The sequence below is a fragment of the Cajanus cajan genome, chromosome 1 (assembly GCF_000230855.2).
Source record: "Cajanus cajan strain Asha chromosome 1, NIPB_CcT2T_4, whole genome shotgun sequence".
Taxonomy (NCBI): Eukaryota; Viridiplantae; Streptophyta; class Magnoliopsida; order Fabales; family Fabaceae; genus Cajanus; species Cajanus cajan.
The window spans coordinates 70,329,429-70,353,330 of NC_138517.1; the positions used below are offsets into that span (position 1 = coordinate 70,329,429).

At 32.0% G+C, this 23,902-nt stretch overlaps 1 protein-coding gene and 1 long non-coding RNA gene across 5 annotated transcripts; one reads left to right on the forward strand and one right to left on the reverse strand.

Annotated features, from left to right (window-relative positions):
* Positions 1–243: 243 nt before the first annotated feature.
* LOC109794234 (uncharacterized) lies at positions 244–22,738 on the reverse strand. 4 transcript variants are annotated; one of them, XM_083062056.1, is made up of 10 exons: positions 22,392–22,738; positions 22,230–22,311; positions 2,465–9,591; positions 1,984–2,256; positions 1,654–1,895; positions 1,360–1,566; positions 1,195–1,287; positions 1,001–1,103; positions 635–919; positions 244–545 (listed from the first exon to the last, which is right to left on the reverse strand). In XM_083062056.1, the coding sequence occupies exons 3-8, from the start codon at positions 2,475–2,477 to the stop codon at positions 1,020–1,022; spliced, it is 912 nt and encodes a 303-aa protein (XP_082918182.1). In that variant the 5' UTR covers positions 2,478–9,591; positions 22,230–22,311; positions 22,392–22,738; the 3' UTR covers positions 244–545; positions 635–919; positions 1,001–1,019. The 4 variants fall into 4 exon arrangements, with proteins under 4 accessions (XP_082918182.1, XP_082918174.1, XP_082918179.1 ...); XM_083062048.1 differs by lacking the exons at positions 244–545; positions 635–919; positions 1,001–1,103; ... (1 more) ...; positions 1,360–1,566; positions 1,654–1,895 and adding an exon at positions 11,922–12,091 and having other exon boundaries at positions 2,123–9,591; XM_083062053.1 differs by lacking the exons at positions 244–545; positions 635–919; positions 1,001–1,103; ... (1 more) ...; positions 1,360–1,566; positions 1,654–1,895 and adding an exon at positions 11,922–12,104 and having other exon boundaries at positions 2,123–9,591.
* Positions 16,780–17,497, forward strand: LOC145950653 (uncharacterized). The gene is made up of 3 exons (XR_014428468.1): positions 16,780–17,105; positions 17,299–17,373; positions 17,451–17,497. It is a non-coding gene; the product is annotated as an uncharacterized LOC145950653 (long non-coding RNA).
* Positions 22,739–23,902: the final 1,164 nt, after the last annotated feature.

Genomic DNA, 23,902 nt, shown 5'->3' on the forward strand with positions numbered 1-23,902 from the left:
TAAACAAATATACTGATAAAATTGCGGCAGTTTTGTAACCGTCGCAAAATATAATTTTGAAATAATTAGCGACAATGTCAAAACCGCCGCAAAATGTAACAGTGTTTAACAATAATATTGAAGCAGTTGTAAAACCGTCACAAAATGCCAAATACATGTCAACCATTTTTAAGCAACATTTTTGTTAATTGTAACAATTTAACCTGTTTATTCATTATTTTTTCGTCTAAAAAACATAAATATAAAAGTAAATTGATACAAATAAGATAAATGAGATGAAAATGTCATTCATTAACTAAGATTTGAAATCTATAATAATTGCATAAGATATGTGTCATTCAAACATTAAAATGATCCTTAAGTTTTAACAAGATACATAAACATCAAGAAACATAAAGGTGGTCCTTAAGTTCAGCAAACTTCTAACAAACTAAAACTTGAACAAATATCTAAATAGTCCCATGGGATGATCCTCCATTGTCTTCAGGCACATGACTAGATTGGGAAGATCGCCTCAAATCTCTTGGTGATTCCAAGTCCACCACCTAAAATTAGAAAAATAAAACACACAAGTTAGAGTATAACAACTAATTGTATAATTAAGTTATTGTTTTATAAAGACTTATCTCAATACCTGATTTCCTTTAATAGTTTGCATAAGGAAAGCCAATTGCTCCTTTAAAACATCAACTTCACCAACTCGTGTCTTAAGCATTTCAATTTCAGCTTGCAATCGTGCTATTGTGGCTGCATCTGAAGGAGATCCAGATCTCATAAAAGAAGAGCATGATCCAATGATCTGAGTTGGTGTAACTCCAAGTCCCATGCCTCTAACATATCCAGGATGCTCCTTTCCAAACACCTTCAAGAAGGCCTCATTCTCAGAAGAAGTTTCTTGAATTTCTTTATGCAATTGTTCCTACATATAATGTTAAACATATACATAAGTATTCAAAGATTAGTTATATGAGTGAAGTTATAAATAATATACTATACTTACACATTTTTCTTTAGCATCTTCAGTCACAAAGGATCCATCTTTTTTTTTTATGAGCAATTGGATACATATCTCCTCTACTATAATGTCGTCCATTTTGTGATTCCTGAGGTTTTGCATCACACAACAAATAATTATACAATTTATTTTGTTATTTTTTTTATAACAAATAGAATTAATGAAGTTTATATATATACCATCTCATCCCTTTTTCTAGCTAGTGTCTTTGATCCTAAAGTATGTGGGATCAACAACTTTTCACGATTTGCTGCATTTTTATCTGATATCTCCTGCATTATTAACACACCTAAGTGTCAATAAATGTAACCAACCTTATAATCAATGGAATGAAAGCATATTACCATTTGTTTAGAGCTTGTTCTAAATTGTACAAAAAGCCTCCAATGGTCTGGGTCAATGTCTGGTGGGTGCTTCCTACAGTTTTCTTCCACAGAAATTTCCCAATTATAATTTTTATGAAACATCCTACTCCGAGTGTCCTTCCATTTCTTCCCCAAACTGGAGAAGATAAATTTCTTATGTTCTTGATCATTAACATCAAATTTTGCCTTCAACACAACATAATGAAAGTTATCATTAGTAAGCTAATAGATTCCACTAGAAATCAAGTATGTTTAGTTAGTTATAATTGATACCTTTATAGTCTCTTTGTAAACATTATTCTTGTAATCGTTTGGAACTTTTTTCCAAGTCTCGTACATTATGGGGAAATTGTTGAAGTTGCTTGCAATTTCACCTAAAAACCCTGCTAATAAACCAGCTGACTCTCCTACTGGTTGACCTTCAACATTCCACTTGGTACATACCCTAGTGGCATCACGTGTAGCAAACACGTCCTGCACCCTTAAACGTGTATGACTAACAACACCCTCTTCATCTAACATAAAAGTAAACAAAACATAAGTAACCCAATAAGTTAGGCAACACAAAATAATAAAGAGAAACTAAAATTAAATTAGACATACTAATAACATCAACATTCCAATAGGTAGGGGACTTTTTTTGAGTTGTAGATGAATCTTCACCCAAATCAGGTTCAAGGTGTGGTAACCTAGATTCGGATTGAGTAACTGAAACTGCATGTATCTCATCTTGAGAATTTGATCCAACATGTGCAATGGGCACACTTTGAGGTAGATGAACCTCTTCACCTTGAAAAGTGCCCATAGAAGATTTGTTTTGTTCATTTGGTGTGGATTGACACCTAGTTACAATATGTCTTCTTGTACGAGGCATACCTGTACAAACCATAATGTTAAGTTTAATAATTATAATCAGAAGTTAAACATGTAACAATATAGGTATATAATTCATAAATAGACAAATCAAGATAAGTGTAGAAAACAGAGTAATATTGAAAAATCCATTATTAATCACATGTTATAAACATAACGATTTGTTGCTATTAAATTTAAAAATAACAAGACAAACTAAGAGATTGCTTACTTATGATTATCATAAAACCATATCTTGATTATCCTCATCAAAATTATCAGTAATGGTAGGAGTTTCAGGATCATCATCTATCATCGTTCTTGCTAATTGTACATGTGTGGTATCATCAGAAAAAATTTGTTCCAAGTTCTGTGATGGGTATGCCTCAATGGATGCCATAATTTCTTCATTGTCTCCACCCATGTCATAAAAGTCTCTTGGCTTCAAATGAACTGGTATGCTCCAACCTCGTTCCTTTTCATCATCCACATAATAAACCATTTGGGCTTCAGAAGCTTTAATGTATGGTTCGTCATCTTCTTTTTCTCCAGTATGTATTAGTCTTGCAAAGTTAATAGAGATAAAACCTAATTTATCTTCTTTTATACCTCTTGACGTAGTGGTATCAGCCCATTCACATTTAAACATGGGTACATTGAATCCATTATAACAAATCTCAATGATATCTACTAATCTTCCATAATATGGCACCCCCCCAAACCTCATATGGGCATCACTATTGCTTGAGTAGCTTCTTGTTCCAAACATGCCAAAAACTCCACTATTTTGAGTTTTTAATAAATTGTCTCGTGTTAACGTTCGAAACTTGTATCCATTAACATTAAATGTTGTGAATCTCCTAGCTCGATCAAAAGGACCTTGTGCAAGACTAATAAGAACATCTTTATCTGGTCCACTAAGATTGTCGAGATTATTGCCAATCTAAATGCCATAATATATGTAGTTAGTAAAATTCTATTAAAAGACAATCACAATGAACTTGTAAGTGTATAAACACTCACACGATTAGCAAACCAACGAACAAAGTCTTTATGAACCCTCTTATCCACATCAGCTGCATTCCTTGAACTACCCCTTAGCTGTCTTCGTAGAATATTTCTATATTGCCTATTTAGTTATATCATATTAAATGTATGAAAAAGAAAACTTAATAATTTATCCAAATGAAACAACTACTTACTGAAGATAGTAATCAACTGCAGGACAATTTGTTAACACATGTCTATGAGCTTGTAACTTTTCTTTTGGTGTAAGGGTGAAATATAAAGAGCCACCAACATGTTTCCCAACCATAGGAAACAATTCACCTACTCGTGATTGAGATTGTGTATTATTAGGCTCATCATCTACACGACCAGGTCGATTCCATCTTGTCTCAATGTTATCTAAATACCTTGAACAAAATGTAAGAATCTCTTGTATAAGGTAACCTTCTGCTATAGAGCCTTCTGGTCCTGCTTTATTACGTACATAGGATTTTAGTTGTCCCAAGTACCTGTAATTGAAAGATAATAAATTTTATTTAGAACAATCTAATTCATTACCAAATTGATAAAAGAAGAAGGAATGTTAGCATACATTTTATTTTACCTTTCTATAGGATACATCCATCGGTAATGGACAGGACCTCCAAGTTTGGCTTCTTCAACAAGGTGAACAACCAAATGGATCATAACAGTGAAGAATGAAGGGGGAAATAACATTTCCATATGGCATAAAGTGAGTACAATTTGATTTTGTAGCTTTTCTAAATCTTCAATTTTCAACACTTTACCACATAGTTGTCTAAAGAATGAGCACAACTCAATTAATACTACTGAAACCTCATCAGGCAATGTTGCTCGCAAGGCTAATGGTAGCAATTGCTCCATCAACACATGAAAATCATGACTTTTTAACATTCCATTCAACTTGAGGCTATCCAAGTTAATGCACCTAGAAATGTTACTTGAATAACCATCTGGTACCCTAATGTTCTTTAGAGTTGTTAAAAATGACATTTTCCCACTATTGCTTAATGTAAAGATAGCTAAAGGATATTTTCCATTTTCATTTGGCCAAAGCTCAGGTCTTATACCCATAGCTTGAAGACCTTTTCTTGCATTGACATGGTCTTTTGTCTTTACACTATCATTTAGCAAAGTATATATGACATTATCGCACACATTCTTCTCAATATGCATCATGTCAAGGTTATGACGCAAACTATTATCCTTCCAATATGGAAGTTCAAAGAAAATGCTTTTCTTTTTCCACTGTTGAGTACTACTTTGTGCACGTTGCCCACCTCGGGTTCTTTTTCCTGTCCCTTGTTTCTCTGGTACTCTACCAAATGTGGTATTAATATTTTGAACTTGATCAAGAATTTCAGAACTAGATAATGTTTTTGGTGGACTACGCAACTCTTGTTCACCATTAAAGCGAACTCTGTTTAATCTAAATCTATGTCTTTTTCCAAGGAAACGATGATGACCCATAAAACACCATTTTTTGCTATAGGGAAGACGACAAGGAACGGAGTCAAAGTTACAAGATGGGCAAGCAAGTCCGGTGTAAGTGTTCCACCCAGAAAGTGTTCCTAGACCTGGAAAATCACTAATCGTCCACATCAAAGCTGCATGTAATTTGAACATTTCTCTTTTAAAAGAATCATAGGCATCCACACCTATAGACCATAACTCCTTAAACTCTCTGATTAAAGGTTGTAAGTAGACATCTATATCATTTCCTGGCATTTTTTTACCTGGAATTATCATTGAAAATTATAAAAGATGTTTGCTTCATGCAAACCCATGGAGGAGTGTTGTATGGAATGAGAATAACGGGCCAAATGCTATAACTTGAACTCATAACACCAAAGGGATTAAAACCATCAGTAGCTAATGCAAGACGTACATTTCGTGAATCTGATGCAAACCAAGGGTGTGTTAAGTCAAATCGCTTCCAAGCTTCAGAATCTCTAGGATGTCTCATCATTTCGTCATTGGTTCTATTGACAGCATGCCATCTCATATCCTCAGTTGTCTTTGATGACAAAAATAATCTTTGCAATCGAGGCTTTAGAGGAAAGTAACGAAGAACTTTGGCAGGCACTTTCTTCATATTGTTATTGTCATCTGATAACCCAGACTTACTTGTTTTTGCTCTTGATTTCCACCTTGAAGCATTACAAACTTTGCATGTCTCCCTTTCTTCGTCTTCGCTATTTCCCCAATAAAGCATACAATTATTTGGACAAACATGTATCTTTTCATAGTTCAAACCGAGCTTGTTGATTGTTTTCTTCGCCTCATAGAATGAACTTGGAATCTTTGCATGTTCAAATGCATCTTGTAGGAGTTCTAAAATCATTGTCATCGCCTTATCGCTCATTCCACACAAGCACTTGATATGATACAACTTTACCAAAAAACACTACTAGAAAAATTAATATTTGTGACGAATTTTGTGACGGAAAAAATAGCATCGCTAATAGTGACGCATTTTGTGAGGGAATTTTAAGTTTTGTGACGGACTAGAATTTATTGAATTTTGTGACGGATTTGGTGACGGAATATATTCTGTCTCTAAAAATCCGTCACAAATTTCGTCACTGAATCAAAAAAAAAAATTTGTGACGGATTTTGTGACGGAAAAGTTTTCGTCTCTAAAAATCCGTCACAAATTTCATCGCTAAATAAAAAAAATGTTTGTGACGGATTTTGTGACGGAATGGACTCCGTCTCTAAAAAATCCGTCACAAATTTCATCACTAAAATGAAAAAATTTAGTGACGGATTGTTCCCTCTCAAAATTCTGTCACAAATAGGTTATTTAAGTTAACATATACTATAATTTTTATTAATGTAACAAATGATATATATTTATTATTACTAAATAAATAAAATTTATATATTATTAATAATTTAATATTGCTAATAAATTAATATCAATAATAATTTTAGTATATTTATAGATAATTTGATAATTTGATAAATATAGCTTAGTATATATTAATATACTTTTACAAAAATATAAATATATAGTAAATATATAAGATATGTATATTTATATTTTTGTAAAAGTATATTAATATATAATAAGTTATATTTATCAAATTATTAGTTTATGTATAAATATACTAATAATATTATTGATATTAATTTATGAATAATATTATAAAAATATAATATATATATATATATATATACTTTATGTATTTATTAATAATAAATATATATCATTTGTGTGACACCCTCTACCCCACATACCATAACACAAATAACAAAAATTGAATAACATAATCTTTTTCATAATTGAAATACCAAACATGTTTAATTCAAATCAAAACTCATGTATTTGTGGAATTAAATAGATATTGATACATCTCACGCAACAAGGAATACAACCGAACAATCAAAAAGCAAAATATAAACTTACATAATTTATTTGTTTATCTCAGGTTCTCTTAAGAACCCACAGAGTACTCTAATCCATACAATAAACATCTTACTCATATAATTGTCTCTTACAATTGCATTCCCTTATGGTGTGTTTGGATGAGTAATTTTACAAATTCAAGGAATTTGAAATTCTTGATATTTGAATTACTTTAATTTCAATTTCTATCATTGTTAAAATATTTTGTTTGGATAAGTCAATTCAATTTTTTTTAAATTTTAAATTGTTAATTTGGATATGATAATATGATTCTATCATGATAAAATTGCTTTTAAAAAGATATTTATATGTTGAGATTTTTAAATAAAATTTTATAAAAAAAATGTTAACCAATTTTTAAATATTTAATAATTTTAAAAATTAATTTAGATAATATTTAATAATTTTTAAAGTATTTTTGAATATTCAATAATTAAAAATATGAAGATATAAGATAAAATATATAAGTGAAATAAGGGGAAAAAATGAGGAATTTCAAATTGTTACATTTTTGGGAGAATTTGAAATTCTACTACTTCAAAGAATTTCACAAATGCTCTGGTAATCGATTACAGCAAATGGTAATCGTTTACAACGGTTTAGTTTCAAAATGTTGGAACGTTGTAGTTTAAATTCAAATTTTGAAATTTTCATCTTCTGGTAATCGATTACATGGAATGGGTAATCGATTACCAGAGCACGTTTTAATGAGTGACTTTGAACATATGAGATTCATCCTTTGGTAATCGATTACATGTAATGGTAATCGATTACCAGTCTATTAAAAACAATAATTGCCTTATTAAAACTTAAAATATTGAAAACCTTTATTTTCAAAACCTTATTAATATAAATCATATTTGGGTTTTCTTTGAAATTCTTTATTTTAAATGGCCAAGAACTTTATGCAATATTTCTAAAGATTTCTTTTTACATATTAAGCTAGGTTGACAAGACTTATCTAAAATATTTTGATATTTTTGTTTCTTGGTCACCTTGCTTTAACTTGACCTCTTGTTTTCTTTAACTTCTTTGGCATCATCAAAATCCTTTAGATACGTTCTTCCACATTCTCCCCCTTTTTGATGATGACAATATACTATAGATGGAAAGAAACATAAAACAGTGTATATCGATCACTCCCCCTTAGTCTCCCCCTTAATAAATCATTGTTTGATGTTAATTTTTATATTGTAAAAATTTGACTTTAAATAGACAGTTGTAATGATCAGATTAAATTGTTCAATTCAAAATATCTAATATTTGATCAGGACCCTTCTTTCCTTTTCTCTCCCCCTTTGGCAACATCAAAAGGAATGAGACAATATATAAAAAAAATTGAATAAGATAAACAAACACCATTCAGAAACAAAAGTACAATATGTCCTATGAGAAAAATAGTCTGAGTCAAGCGAGCAGAATTAATCTAAAACATACTAATCAAAGATCCAGAAATTGACTAAAAAATAGTCCAAAACATAAGATAAACTAAAATAGCAAATAACAGAATCAGAGTCAACTAGCTACTCGGAAGGGCGTCTAAGAGATTTTACTTCCTCCTCAAGACGAGTCATGCGAGTGTCAAGAGAATCAAAACGTTCACCAACATAGAACCGAAGATCTCTAATTTCATTGAGAACATCCGAGAGAAGTGCTGATGAAGGATCTTGAGGAGGTGGTGACGGAGTTCGATCGTCAGTGTCTACTGCTTGAAAATCCCGCTTCCTGACCCAGGTGTTGTCCAGTGTTTTCTTGTACCCAAAGGAAGCAATTGCATTTGCTCCAATCTTAAAGACCCTCTTAACTGGAACCCAGGTTTCATCTTCCAAAGGAACTTTAAAATGTTCCAAAATAGTAGTTACAAAATGTGGGTATGGAAGAGAAGCATTAACCCGCAAGGCCTTCTTCATTCGACTCCTAATCAGATGAGCCCAGCTAAATTCCTGGCCAGTGATTAGAGCCCATATCAAAATTAAGTCCTCTTCTGAAGCCTGGGCAAGGTTAGTCGTGCGTGGAAGCAGTACCCGGACAATTATGTAATGCATGATTCTATAATCAAATTTCATTGAGCCAGCCAATAATCTTCCAGTCATGTCAACATTATCCACACAAATCATACTTCGGGCATTGGGATGGGAATATTCTGGTTTCCATGTATCCGGAATCGTTCCCTCAAATAGAGTACCTTGATCTTTTAATTTTGATAAATCCCGGAATAGAGACTGATTTATCACTATTGGAATCTTTTTAACCTCACTGTAAAGAACTCCATTCCTAATTTCCAAATTGTTGTAAAAGACCCTAACTAATTCTGGATAAACAGGGTTTTTCATAGCCATAAAATCTACTAACCCAGAATTCTTAAAAATCGTATAACACTTAAAAGATTCATCCTCAAAAAAATCAATACTGATATATTTGGGATCAACAATATTTCTCTCAGAAAATAACTGGTAGTACTTATCTCGTTGTTCGTCTGTAGAGAACAGAGCGAGAGCACGTCCAGCGTACGGAATGGGATTCGTAGGAGTAGGGGCGTCGTCTGTGACACCCTTCTACCCCATAATAGATAAGTAACAACAATAAGAATAATTCAATAAATATAACATCAAGAAGGGTCCACATATTTTAATAAAAACTCATAGGTTCACAAGTCTTGAAATAAATATAAATAATAATAATAATAATAATAAAGTTTTACTCTTAAAAGAAAATTATCAAGGTCTCTAAAGAAAAATGAAAGGGATCCAGAATTTACAAATATAAGGTGAATATAAAACTCCTAAAAATAAGTCTCCTCAAATGACAAATAACAATTCATAACTAAAGCATCCTAAATTCATGCCCCAATGTCACATTCTATCAGAGTAGAACCCTTTCCATTTAGAACTCAACACTATGAGTGCCTTCATCTTCACCTAAAAGAAAACCACATAAAAACAGGACGGTGAGAGATAGATAACATCATATATGAACATAGAGCTACCCAATTCCCACCCCACACCGTGCACCAAAATATCATCATTAACTATAAACAACAAATACATCTCATATAATTACCAAACATCATTTTTTTTCAATCATACAAGCTTTCATACACATGTTCACTATATGCTCATACACATCTCCTCTCCTAAGAGTCTCAACTTGGCACTTCGCACAATGGGCGTACCTCGTCAATTCCCTTAGTTGTTGCCAATGCGGGCATACCGTTCTCACACCCTCCCAGGGCCGGTATGTTGCACGGTTAAACACCCAGCGGCCCGTGCAAAGGCAATCCACCCACCGTTAAACCCTCTGTGGCCAGTGAGTTGCGCAGTTAAACACCCAACGGCCCACGCATGGAATGCCTCCCGTCATGGTCCCCCCTGTCTCAACCCCTCTCTGGGCCCAGGGTCCAATGCAATATAGCCACGTCTGGCTTCTCAAGCACCACACGCAACTCATAAGTCTCATGCAACTCATGCATCCCACGTAACTCATAATTAATGCATCTCCATTATATAACATCATCACATGTCAATAACAATCCATGCAATATCATTCTCACATGCTAGGTACCTATCATTAAGTTATCAACATCATAGACCACAAATTTCACATAATTCTTCACACACATCACAATATCTATGACATTCAGTTAATAATTTAACCATAACTCGAGATATACATATCCTTTCTAAGTGATCCCAACTCCATTAGAATCATAACATCAATATCTACAACTTTCATGAAGAACACAAATCCTAATAAAGTCGTTTAGGTTACCATTCAGGGCTCACAAAAATTGATGTTGTGGTTCGCACACAGATTGGAAGGCTCAAATTGCAACTCACATAACTTGATCAAATATTAATATTTTTACACGATTCTTGTGTCTAAATGGTAGCCCCAGATGTCTCGTTTCTAACAAAACAAACGGCACTCGATTTGGATAACTACACAGAAAGATATCGCAAAATTACAAACGTATGTTGGGGTCCCGACGCCCGACGCCCAAAACTGGCGCTGAGCGCCCAAATCTCTGCCCAGACTCCCCTCTGTGAAATTAAACCTGCGTTTTACGAGTTTCAACAAGGTTTTTACCAATTTTCACTACTTCTACACCCCGTTGGTTCAGTTTAACTCCATTTATATTCTTCATACGTTCCAAATCAATCCATACACATCTCAAGCCTCAAAAATTGGTTTCCATTAGTTTTACAAAAAAAAATCTAAACTCTTCTTAACACATAAAATTCAAGTCATCAAATTTAAGGATAAAGAATTAACAAGAAAGCCCCAATGGAATTCAAAGACAATTCAAGAAATAAGTTATTCCAAATGAATTAAGAATTTAGAACATCGATTGCACAGATAATCGTTCAGAATTTTAAATAGAGTTCCTTGAGGGACTTAGGGATTGCCCTCACTACCCGAACACCCCTATATTCACATATGAAGAAACTCATCTCCCTCGTACCTGGATGAGCAGAAGATGAATGGTCTTGGTGTGATCTAAGATCGTTCCTGAGTACTCTTCCTTAGAGCTCTTTGTTTCTCCTCTCTTTTTTTTCCTAACCCTTCAGAACGCAAATGAGGCAGATAGGGTTAACACCACCTGACTCCTTTCTTAAAATTAATCCATTGGACTGGGTCAACCCAACCCATTTTCCTTCTCTTCTAATCCACTTCTAATTTTCCTCAAAATAATTAAATAAAATAAATACATGTATATTATAAAATATTTTTTCTCTACAATAATAATATATTTCTGACCCTAAATATAATAATATAATTTCAATAACAAAATATCGTATAAAATCAACCTTCTCTTAAAACATATAAATATTTATTTAAAAATGCTAATAAAAATACTTATTTAATACGTACAAAATAATTGTCCAAAATAATAATTATTTAAAACGTACAAAATAATATTCCTCTATAATTATTAAAATAATTATGACCAAATACCATCTAATAATAATAATAATAATAATAACCTTTTTGAAAATTGGGGTGTTACAATACTCCCCTCCTTTAAGAAATTTCGTCCCCGAAATTTTTGTAATGGTAGACTTCTCTCTTCTTACTTTCTAATCCTTATGCAACCTCACTACCTTATTGATGTACAACTCTATCAATTTCACCAAAGGATATCTAAAGGTAAAACAAGTAAACTTGGCGAGTCTATCCACTAAAACACAAATAGAATCGATCTCTTAAGTATCTCAGACAAACCTACAATTAAGGTCTATCCACTCACCATTACAGTTCCAAAATGGGACGTCTAAGTGCTACAAAATTCCAAAAGACTTCTTGCATACTAAACACGAGCATACAATTTCTCTACTTCTCTCTTCACCTTAGGCCACCATGCTTCCGCTGCACCACTCTGATACATCCTCCTAAGGTCCCGATACATCTCAGTAGCTCCTATAAGAAGATACTGTCCATAAATATAAAATAAATAATAATTAACTAATTTAGTTATTTATTGAAAAATATCTTTCTAATTTTATATACCTGAACAAGAGCTGTCAAAATGGGCCAGCCCGGGCCGTTTGGCCCTGCCCACCTCAACCCACTTTTTAAGTGGGCCAACCCGACCCGGCCCACCAAGTTTATTATCTAAAATTTTCTAGCCCGGCCCGGCCCACCACGGGTTGGTGAGCTAAACGGGCCGCCCACCAACCCACCTTATTTATTTAAAAAAAATATAATTTAAAATAAATTTCAATATAAAATAATATTGAATCTAAAGTAAAAATTATTAAACTAAGTATCATGGGTACAACATTAAAATTAAATTAATAAGTGTGCAACTTTAAAAAATTAAAACAAAAAAAATAAAAAATCTTTCATGAAAGTGATTATTCATCAATATTAAATTTTATTAGAGGTTTGGATAGATAAATTTATAGTAATTTCATATTATTTAACATTGATTTTATCTTTATCTATAAAAAAATTATATCTTATTAAAATAATGCATATATAATAATAAATAGTTAAGTGAGTTGTTAGTGGGTTTAGGGGATGGGTTGGTAAGTGGGTCAGGTGGGCCGCCCGGCCCACCATGGGTTCAACCCGGGTGGGCCGGGTCAAAAGTGGGTCGGGTTACAATTTTTTACCCATCATAAATTTTTTTTATTTTTTTGGCCCGGCCCGGCCCGTTTTCAAGGTGGGCCGGATTGAAAAATATCTTTCTAATTTCATAATTTTTAATTTTAAAATTTAAATTTTTAGTTAAAAATTAAAAATTTCTTATTTTTTGTTAATAAAATAATATCCTTTAATTTCTTAATTTTATGCTTAAAAGCAAACTTATAAAATAATCTAATTTAGATTTATGAAAGAAATAAGCACAACCTAAAAAATGGAAATATTTTATTTTGCATGAAAGTTATTAATATGACATGTATTACTCGATCTTGTGTTTTCAAGTATCCTAATATTGTGAATTTTATATTTAAGTAGTAAATCAGTAAAATATAGGTAATGAGTATAAATATATGAGTATTATATTTAAAAATTCAATGAATCTATATATAAAAATTAGAAATAAGTAGATTGTTAATTATAAAGGTAAGTATATAAATAAAGATTAATTAAATATATATATTATTATTCATAATATAATTAATTATCAAGCGGTGTGTAATATTTAATATATAAAAGTTACACCTGGTATCAGTGTTAGTATAACCAGTTTGTCTCTATATATATAGAGAGAGAGAGACAGAGAGACTGAGAAAATGAATGGAAGAAAAATAATTAAATATATAGTTGTTTGATTATCTATATAGTAATATAGATAAAGGGAAAATATATTACGTCATCTTGTAACTGATTTTTGTCTCCAAAATAATGGATAATATTATAACCCTCTCAATTCTTAAGAAATAAATAAATAAATATTATTAGTATATTTATAGATAAATTGATAATTTGATAAATATAACTTAGTATATATTAATATACTTTTACAAAAATATAAATATAGTAGATAAGATATGTATATTTATAATTAATATATTTATATTTTTGTAAAAGTATATTAATATATAATAAGTTATATTTATCAAATTATTAGTTTATCTATAAATATACTAATAATATTATTGATATTAATTTATCAATAATATTATAATAATAATAATATATATATTTTATTTATTTATTAATAATAATTATATATCATTTGTGTGACACCCTCTACCCCACATACCATAACACAAATAATAAAAATTGAATAACCTAATTTTTTTCATAATTGAAATATCAAACAAGTTTAATTCAAATCAAAACTCATCTATTTGTGGAATTAAATAGATATTCATACATCTCATGCAACAAGGAATACAACAGAATAATCAAAAAACAAAGTATAAACTTGTATAGTTTGTTTGTTTCTCTCATGGTTCTCATAAGAACTCACAGAGCACTCTAATCCATACAATAAACATATGACTATTTTAGTAGTTTAAAACGGCCCGTTCCACTATGGGAACGGGCCGTTCTGTATTTGCGTATTGATCATAAATTTATGTGTTAGAACGGTCTGTTCCGCTTTAGTTTTAATAGGCTATTTTAGTAGTCTAGAACGGCCCGTTCCAGTTTGAGAACGGCCCGTTCTGGCTACTTAAAAATCAAAATATTACAAAAATTAATTTTCATAAATATTCATTATTAAAATACTAATAATTATTAAAAACCTTTAAAACATTCTATAAAACTCATTAAAATAACCATAAGAAGATAATGTCCACAAATATAAAATAAATAATAATTAACTAATTTAGTTGTTTATTGAAAAATATCTTTCTAATTTCATAGCATCAAATAATTCAAATAGTAAGAATTTAAAATTATTTAAATTTGTAATATTTTTCATCCAAACACACATGATAAGGATTATTTTCCTTATCTTCTTATCTTGTCCAATATATATATATATATATATATATATATATATATATATATATATATATATATATATATATATAAGCAAAACTCAATAACATTATTGATTAAAAGATAAAGTATACAAATATGTAATTAATATTGGATTTTATTTATTATAAAACATAATAAATAAAATCTAAAATCTAGAGCAATTTCTTTGATACAAATATGTAATTAATTTTAATATATAATAAATTTAATATCAAAATATTTATTATAATTTTAGTTATGATTTATATAATATTTTGATTTAATATTGAATTTCTTTTGATTATAATATTTTAATATATTTATTTAAAATATTAGTTAACATATTTTATTATATTTTCATTTTAATTTATTATAAAATAATTAGAATATTTACTTTAACATCATTAAAAAAATAATCATTATAAAATTTATTCTTTTTTAATTTAATTATTTATTATAATACTTTTTAGTTACCGTATTTACTAAAAAAATATTTTTAATTAAAATATATTTTAAAATTTTAGTTAATTCATTATCATTCACTCACTTGATTAAAACGTGATAAAATATAATTAAAATTATTTATTATAATATTTTTTACAATAATTCATAAATAAAAAATTATTGTAAAAACTGAAATTAAATAACTTAGATAAAAAATGACTATAGTTAATAAATTAATGTAGAATTTGTTTAAAAAAGTGTTTTCAAAAAAATCTGAAAATAAATACAAAAATAATTTCCCTCGCGCGCGGCCCTGAAGCTGAAACCCTAAAAAGTCTCGCGCGCCCCTGGGATAAGCTCATAACCTTCCGCGGGCACCACATCCGGCCTTACGTGGTGGGAGACTAGTGCTTCCCCCTCCTTCCCTTCCTACTGACCCTGTTCTCCCCGAGCGACATGGGCACCCCTGCCCAGAACCTCTTCAACGACATGCTCATAAAGGGAAGGTCGGTGGTGGTGGAAGCCATTGCTCTTCTAAAGAGCCGGTGGAAGATTCTTCAGGATTTGAACACCGGGGTTCATCACGGGCCTCAGACCATCGTCGCTTGTTGCGTCCTGCACAACCTCTGTCAGATTTCCAGGCAACCCGAACCCGACCTCTGGAAGGAGCCTGATGAGACTGGACCTCCTCCCATGGTATTTCTTTTGTGTTGGAATGGGCAGCTTCTCTGACCCATATGAAGCGCAGGGACTAGCACATTTTTTAGGTTTCGAAATTTACTTCATTTAGGTCATTTTTTTAATATGCATGTTATTGGTGAGTAGGATCCACTTACTTCACTAATAATTAATCTCTATCAAAGAACTTGATTCATCACCTTTAGTGGGGTTGAATCCGTAATTTAAAATCAGCTCATATACCATAACTCTTATGGAAGCCCTATTGTCTATCTTCTCTAAATCAAATTCAGGATTATTACCTGTCTTTAGTCAAGAAAGTTTTCACTATTTGAGGCACCTTGTGTTCACTGCTTGATATATTGGTTTGGAGGTATTTGCTACTTAAGTTTAGTGTTTGTAATGATATTAAAAATCTCTTGATGTGCAGTTATTAGAGCAGCTGCCCGCAGTGATACAGAGGTAGTTTCTGAAACCACAAGGGCTGGTGGCCTACGTGGAAAATTGAATAAGGTGGTGTTGGCTTAGTGGTGGCTTAGACACATCAGTCATTGTTCCATGGCTAAGGTATAGATGTTTCCCCCTTTTTACCCCATTTTTTTTTATCAAACATCCATTGCAAGTTTGCAATATTGGATATTTCCTTCTCTTCGCATATATTCTGAAATCTGAATGACAAATCTCAGGGACTTAGAGATGAGTTATTTTTTTTTTTTTTGAATTATTGATTTCTCTTTAGAAAATAATGTTTAAATATTTATTAGAATTTGTAAATTGAGATCAGATACCATTTTGAGATTTTGTAGATGATATGATTGGGTTTAAACTAAAAAATGATGTAGTTTTGTAATAAAGCATGGAAACTATAATTGGTGATCCTTATTTTTAAGAATTTGGGATGTGAACTGGGATATTGAGCAATGGATACCCTTGTCACTTTTACCTGTTATTGTATATTTGTGTTCTTATTATAATATTTTATTGATGATTTTTGCATTACAGAGAATTATGGTTGTGAAGTTGTTTGCTTCACTACTGATGTTGGCCAAGTATGTTCTGAATTTTAAATTCATTTTCTGTAATTGAGATTTTTGTGTAAATTGTGTTGGAAAATGTGTTTTAAGGTTATAAGCTTCTGACGAGGGGAATTACTTTATGCAATTTTTGTTACAATGCCGCATCATCTTAACAACACTAAATTTAATAGGGTATAAAAGAATTGGAAGGTTTAGAAGTGAAAGCAAAAGCCAGTGGGGCCTGTTAGTTAGTGGTAAAGGACTTGAGAGAAGAATTTGTTAGAGATTATACATTTCTTTGCCTGCGTGTTGGTGCAGTTTATGAGAGGAAGTATTTGCTTGGGACCTCAATGGCCCGCCCTGTAATTGCAAAGGTACTTTTGCTCAAAGTTTAATATATTTATCTTCCTTGGTAAGGCCATTTCTTCTGTTAGCTCTTAGTGCAGTATTCCCTCTTTTTATATTGAAGAAGAATTATAATGACAATGATAGTGGAATATACTTATCTAGTTATCTTTATTTCCCCATTTTATAAACATAGATTGATTGATATCTACTGATTGATAGGCGATGGTTGATGTTGCCAAAGAAGTTGGAGCTGATGCTGTCTCTCATGGGTGTACAGGGAAAGGAAACGATCAGGCATGTCTTACTATTAGTCTCACAACACTAATTATGTCATTTATTTTATGTTAACACTTTACTATGTAAACTTTTAGGTTCGATTTGAGCTCACTTTCTTTGCTCTGAACCCCAAGCTAAACTTTTAGGTGCAAATAATATTTTATTTTGAGAATGTTCACCTAAAAGTAATTTTGTTATGATACATTGTTTTGTTATGATACAAGTTTTTTCCTTTGTGAACTACCCAAGGAAGAACCTATTACTGCTTTCAAATAAGGAGTTCTCTATGGAATCTATGATGATTTATAGTCTCCAGATCTTGGAATAATTCTGAATTCTGATATTATTTACTACTATGGAATTGCATACAAGTTTTTTCCTTTGTGGACTAGGTTTTGTTCCACTTTTCTATATACTTTTTGTACATCTCTCTCGAATAATGATATTACTTCGATGGTAATTAGTATGCCACTAGACCAAATGATTCTCCGAAAAACTTTCTTGCTTGTCTAAAATGATGACTCCCTGCCAAAGTCTGCATGTGTCTAACTACCTAATTCTTAAAAAATTTATAAACAAGCATATCCTAATCCCTATTAATACAAATTGTTATTGGATTCTTTGACATCTAAACAATTTTGAATGTAACTCTGCTTCTCATAAATTAGTATAGTACTCCCTCTAATCCTTTATTTAAGAAACAAATGACTAATTAATCAAGACCAATAAAAGTAGTTAAGGTATTACATGAATAATGTCATAAATTTAATTTTATTCTAAAAAAATCCTTTAAATTGAATGGATTATATAGTGGTTACATTTAATGACAGTACTAATTCAAGAGATAACTTTTTTCTACCAATGACTGTAAATGGTATTGTTAATAGATTAATAAACACATCTACTTGCATTGCATGAGAGGCAAAGAGACTTTGTTAGAATCAACACAACGCCACTATGGCATACCCTGTAGTGGGCAGGGGCTGTTCTGCACCGATAGACTTTCTATAGTGCACTATTTAAAGCCTTGATCTTAAGTTAACCATTCTTAAATGAATTTTGATTTTACTGCTGCAGGCTGCATATGTAATAAATGGTAATTGCAAGAATGTCATGAACATGTCGCATCCTGATCAGGTGGAGCTTTGGGGCTCTGTTTTAAATGGTACAGTTGCTAATTACTTGATATTAAATCTGATACTTTGTAATTCTTTTATTTTGTTTCTTTCCAGGATAGGCTACTTGCCTTTGTTGATTTCGCTTTTGAAGCCTCACTTCAGCATCGCGCTTCCCCCTGGAGTTGACACCATTTGGTTTGAATACAAGGGCCTTCCTCTTAAGTGGTGCGTAAATGTATCATAATGCTTTTCCATTGAATATATATATATATATATATATATATATATATATATATATATATATATATATGAGTTAGGATTTATTGATAATAGTCCACATTATGTATACTTTCTAATTAATTAAATAATTTTGGATACTCTCCCACTAATATATTATGTTTTTCTGAATTCAAGCTCCCAACAGAAGATCAACTAAAAACCGTTCTTGATAAAGTGAAAGACTTTTTCAGAGACGCAAAGGAATCTTTTGGGAAGATAACATTACTGGCACTACTGCAACAGAGGATTCAGACGAAGATACAAAAGAAAAAACCAAATGAGTTTATTATTTTAATTTTAATTTATTTTAAAAATAGACAAACACTCAAACACATAGTGTCTCTTCTTTCCTGGCATAATTGAATGTAATTGCTACAATAAATTTTACAAAATATTTTTAATCTTTTTAATAATTAATTTAGATGTAACATCTTGCTAACTTACACTTGTGCTTGAGTTGTACTAATTTGATGATCTTAAATTTTATAAAGTTTTACTTAGATACAAAGAAGAATTTAAATTTTAAACTCGATGGCTCGTTAATTTTATAAAGTTTTCTGGTAATCGATTACCAGAAAACCTTTTAATAAGTAATTCATTGTCTAGTAATCGATTACAAGAAATGGGTAATCGATTACCAGAGAACGTTTTAAGAAGTAATTCATTGTCTGGTAATCGATTACAAGAAAAGGTAATCAATTACCAGAAAACCTTTTAATAAGTAATTCATGTCTGGTAATCAATTACATATAGGCCCAGTTAGTGACGGATTTTATCCCTCGCAAATTGTGACGGATTTTGTGAAGGAGTCCAATCCCTCTCAAATAGCATTTGTGACGGACTATCAATCCCTCTCAAATAGCGAGGGATTCTTTCATCACAATTTGTGACGGACTCACATACGTCTCAATCCCTCTCAAATAGCGAGGGATTATGCGTCATCACAATTTGTGACGGACTCACATAGCTCTCAGTCCCTCTCAAATAGCGAGGGATTTAATCCCTCACAAATTGCGACGGATTTTTATTAATTTCTAAACATTTATTGTTACAAATTAGTGACGGAAATTATATTGTTTGTGACGCCTTAATTCCATCACTAATTGTGACGGAGAAAATAATCCGTCACTAAATATTTTGTGACGCCAAATTTTGTGACGGAATCATTTCCGTCACAAATTCCGTCACTAACTTATTTGTGACGGATTTTATGAAGATTAGTGACGGATTTTTTCCCTCTCTAATTTTAATTTTTCTAGTAGTGAAAGACAATCTTGAATATTTTGTACACCCTTCGTACAAGGTTTGCTCTCCATCTCTTGCTAATTCATAAAACTCATTAACTTCATGCCTTTCTTCAGTTGTATTTGGTGTCACTACTTCATCTCTATCACTCTCTACATTTGATGCAATAGGTACTTCGTTTCCACGATTCCTATCAACTCCAAAAGCATCATTAATCATGTTTCGAATAGGATCTTCAACATCAGTGGCATCTTGAACAACATTGGGAGTATTACTAGTTTCTGCCATTCTTATCTCCCCGTGATGGGTGCAACTAGTGTATCCATTTGGAAATGGTGTACAAATTAAGTGATCATACACCACATCCCTAGTTTGCTTTTTTTTAAATCCACATCATTTACAAGGGCATATTATTTTTCCATTTACTGAACTATGCTCAAAGGCAAAATCAATAAACCCCCTAACGCCTTGCTCGTACTCAGCTGTATTTCGCGACTTCATAATCCATGACTTATCCATTACTTCAATTTTTTATTCTAAATTTAAACATAAGACATTAATTAATAAATTCATAAACTTAAGTTGTGATAAAATTGAACATAAGACAAGAAAGAGGCAACTTTGAAAATTAATATATACAATCACAAAACTTTGTAAATTAACTCCAAACTTTAGCTAAATAATTCTAATGGATTTTATCTTTAAATTAAATAAAAAAACCATAGTAAAATAATTAATCTTTTTTTTGTCAATAAATAATTGTAAGATTTTAAATCAGATCAAATAAACTCTAGAAATTCAATATCCGGGAGAGTTAATAAATACAACATACATACCTAAAAATTAGAATCTTAAATTATTTCAAAAGTTCCATATACATGTATTAATCTCACGTCTATAATTAATATATATATATATATATATATATATATATTAGACGTGACGTGATATATAGGAGATCAAACGTGATATATATATAGGAAACAATCACGTCGAATACATGTGCAGGAACCTTTCAAAAGTTTTGGTCTTATATTAACTTTGGTTATTATATATATATATTAGACGTGAGACTAACACATATACACAAGGATAAATATATAAATCAAATTGACATAATCATAATCACCATAGTTTTGTTATATGTTTTCAAAATAATTTATTTATTTATTGTTATAAACCAGACAAGACAAAAACTGCAAGTGGCCAAGAATGCTAAAATTAAAGGTGGTATATGGATGATTCTTCTAAGATTGAATATACAAAAGCTACCATTAGAACTGCTGAAATCAGATTGGCTGCTTCTAGAAAAATGAAGGAAGCTATTAGAGTAGCAGAAGTTGTTGCACTAGCAGAGATCAAATACTTAATCCTCTCACCATTGGAGAGATTCTCAATTACCATATTTTCCCTTCTCATGTTATATATCTATCGTTAGCTAGCTAGTACTTCACTCTCAGGAGCTCATTCATATCCCTATCCTTAGCTCATTCATATCCCTATCCTTAGCCTCGGTATAGTACTTTCACAATGTGTTTGGGTGGGGTAAAACAGTGACAGAATAACAGTTGCCAAAGAAAAACAATTGAGACATATAGGAGGTATAACTAACTAAAAACCCACTATTTCTTTTACAATCTAAAAGGTTGAAAAGACATCAAAATAATTGTCAAATGTTCCAAACATGTTACTTTTTAAATGGTCCAACTTATATGAGATAGTCGGCCAAACTATTAAATAAGCTAATAATAAGCAAATTGGGACTTATCCTTGAGAGAAAAAAAAAGAAAGAAATGAGAAACCAAAAATAAGTAAATAAATTTTGTACATGACTTGCTGTCAGCAACAACCACATACGTTGATTTTAGTCAAAAGCCTAGATACAAAAAAGGGAGGTAGAGAAATGAAATCAAACATACATGAAGGAAGGCTGACCACCCCTCCATTTACTTAAAGGACAAAATATACTCAATAAAGGCAAAACAACAGGGAAAAACAGAGACAAAGAAAAGGAACTATAGAGAAAATAAAACTAGTTTAGTCAACAAGCATTTTTTTTTATTATAGTTAATGAACATTTAAGAAAAAAAAAAAAAAAGAAAAACCCAACATCTACTAAATAATTTGCAGCAACAGGAATCAAAATATATAAAGAAGCAACAAATTGACTATGGAATGGAACAAATTGACTACTAAACACACGAAGCAACAAATTAAAGATTGAAACAGTACCTAAAAGTAGAAACCTTGTTTACTGCAGTGTGGAGCAACGAAGCTTCCCGAAGAGTGTATGACAACTTCACAATAGCAATGTCTGACCGACAACGAAGAACATGAGAAAATGTTGACATTGAGAGTGAGAGAGAGAGAGAGATAGAGCGAGAGAGAACGCACCTCCGAAACCCTTGAATGAATTCTGAAAAAATTGGGGGGGGGGGGGGGGGGGGCGCGGGAGGAAGATGAGAGCGGTGAAGGGTCCGAGAAAGGTGAATAAATTAATAAGGGGCATTTTTTTTTTATTTAAGCGGCGTCGGTTTGAATTTAACTGCCCCAAATTATATATGCTTAGGTGAATTTATTTAAGCGGCGACAGTTTTACAAAACTGCCCTAAAGTATGTGTTGTAATTTTCAATTTTTGGTGTAGTGCTACACCTGCATTATGAGCTAGGGTTTAAAATTACTAATGGGCCAAGCTCAATTCCTAGATACATTTTCCACTAGGCATTTGTTTCAGAGCTAGTTTCAAAGGTTATTTTCCAATACCCATGGAACCTATATCATGCAAGGAGAATCAATCCAAGACAAGCATTAAGAATAGAAACAACACAACAAAGAATGAAACAATACATATATATATCATTAAAAATGTAAGGATTACAATAGAGTACGTTGGTTACATCTAACCCCACAAAAATGGGTGGACTCACTCAACAATGAGGGTAAATACAAAATAGAGATGAAAGGAGAAGTGAAGAACCGAAGGAAAGATCCGCACACGAACGATCCCAAGCCCTAGGAATCCCTTCCGCAGCTCCTGGAGGCGCCCAATGTGTGAATGGGGGTTTCTCCCCCGAAAATGGCTTCAAATACGGGCCAGGGAGATCAGATTAGGTTTTCGCGCCCGGCGTGTAAGTCTTCGCGCCCGGCGCGTACTCTTCTGTGCACTTTCTGCCTCATTGTAAGCCCGGCGCAATTCCCTTTTACGCCCGGCGCGATGTCTTCAAGAGAGTTTCAAGCACTCTCTGTCTCGACCACGCCCGGTGTGTGTATTCTCTCGCCCGGCGCCATGGCTTCCAGGCTATGTTCTTACCAAGCCCGGCGCGAGTCATCTTGCGCCTGGCGCAATTTCTTCTCTGCTCCTTAGCCTCTTTAGTTTCCAATCCTATGGATCTTCAATCCTCAAGTCCCTAGCTCAATACTTGCACAAAAAATGAGGTGTATTAAGGTATTGTTAGCTAAATTTGGGTTAGTTATATCTGCACACAAAATGAACCAAAAAGAGAACAATTATATTGCAATGGTTCAGAGGATGAGTGGAATTCGTTCAATAAGTCTCATCCAAAAAGAGGTAAAATTGAGACTTAACAGCCATACAATTAGGAACTGCTATTCTAGAAAATATGGAGTTCTAAATAGAGAGATGGTTTGGGTTGAAAAGAGTCAAAGGCTGAGAACTAACCAACAAGGACCCTTCACATGGGTACCTAAATTTTTTCTTTGAATCTTTGTTGTAGGAAAGCTTGAGGGCCAAAAATCTACTTTGGTATCTTGATAGTGGCTGCTCAAGGCATATGACTGGGGATCCTTCAAAATTCTCAAGTCTGAAATTGAAGAATGTAGGGTATGTTACCTATGGTGACAACAACAAAGGGAAAATTCTTGGCCATGACAATGTTGGTAATTC

Excerpts from the sequence above, each read along its gene's own strand:
- LOC109794234 (XM_083062047.1), bottom strand. The coding sequence starts at position 5,010 with ATGATAATTCCAGGTAAAAAAATGCCAGGAAATGATATAGATGTCTAC.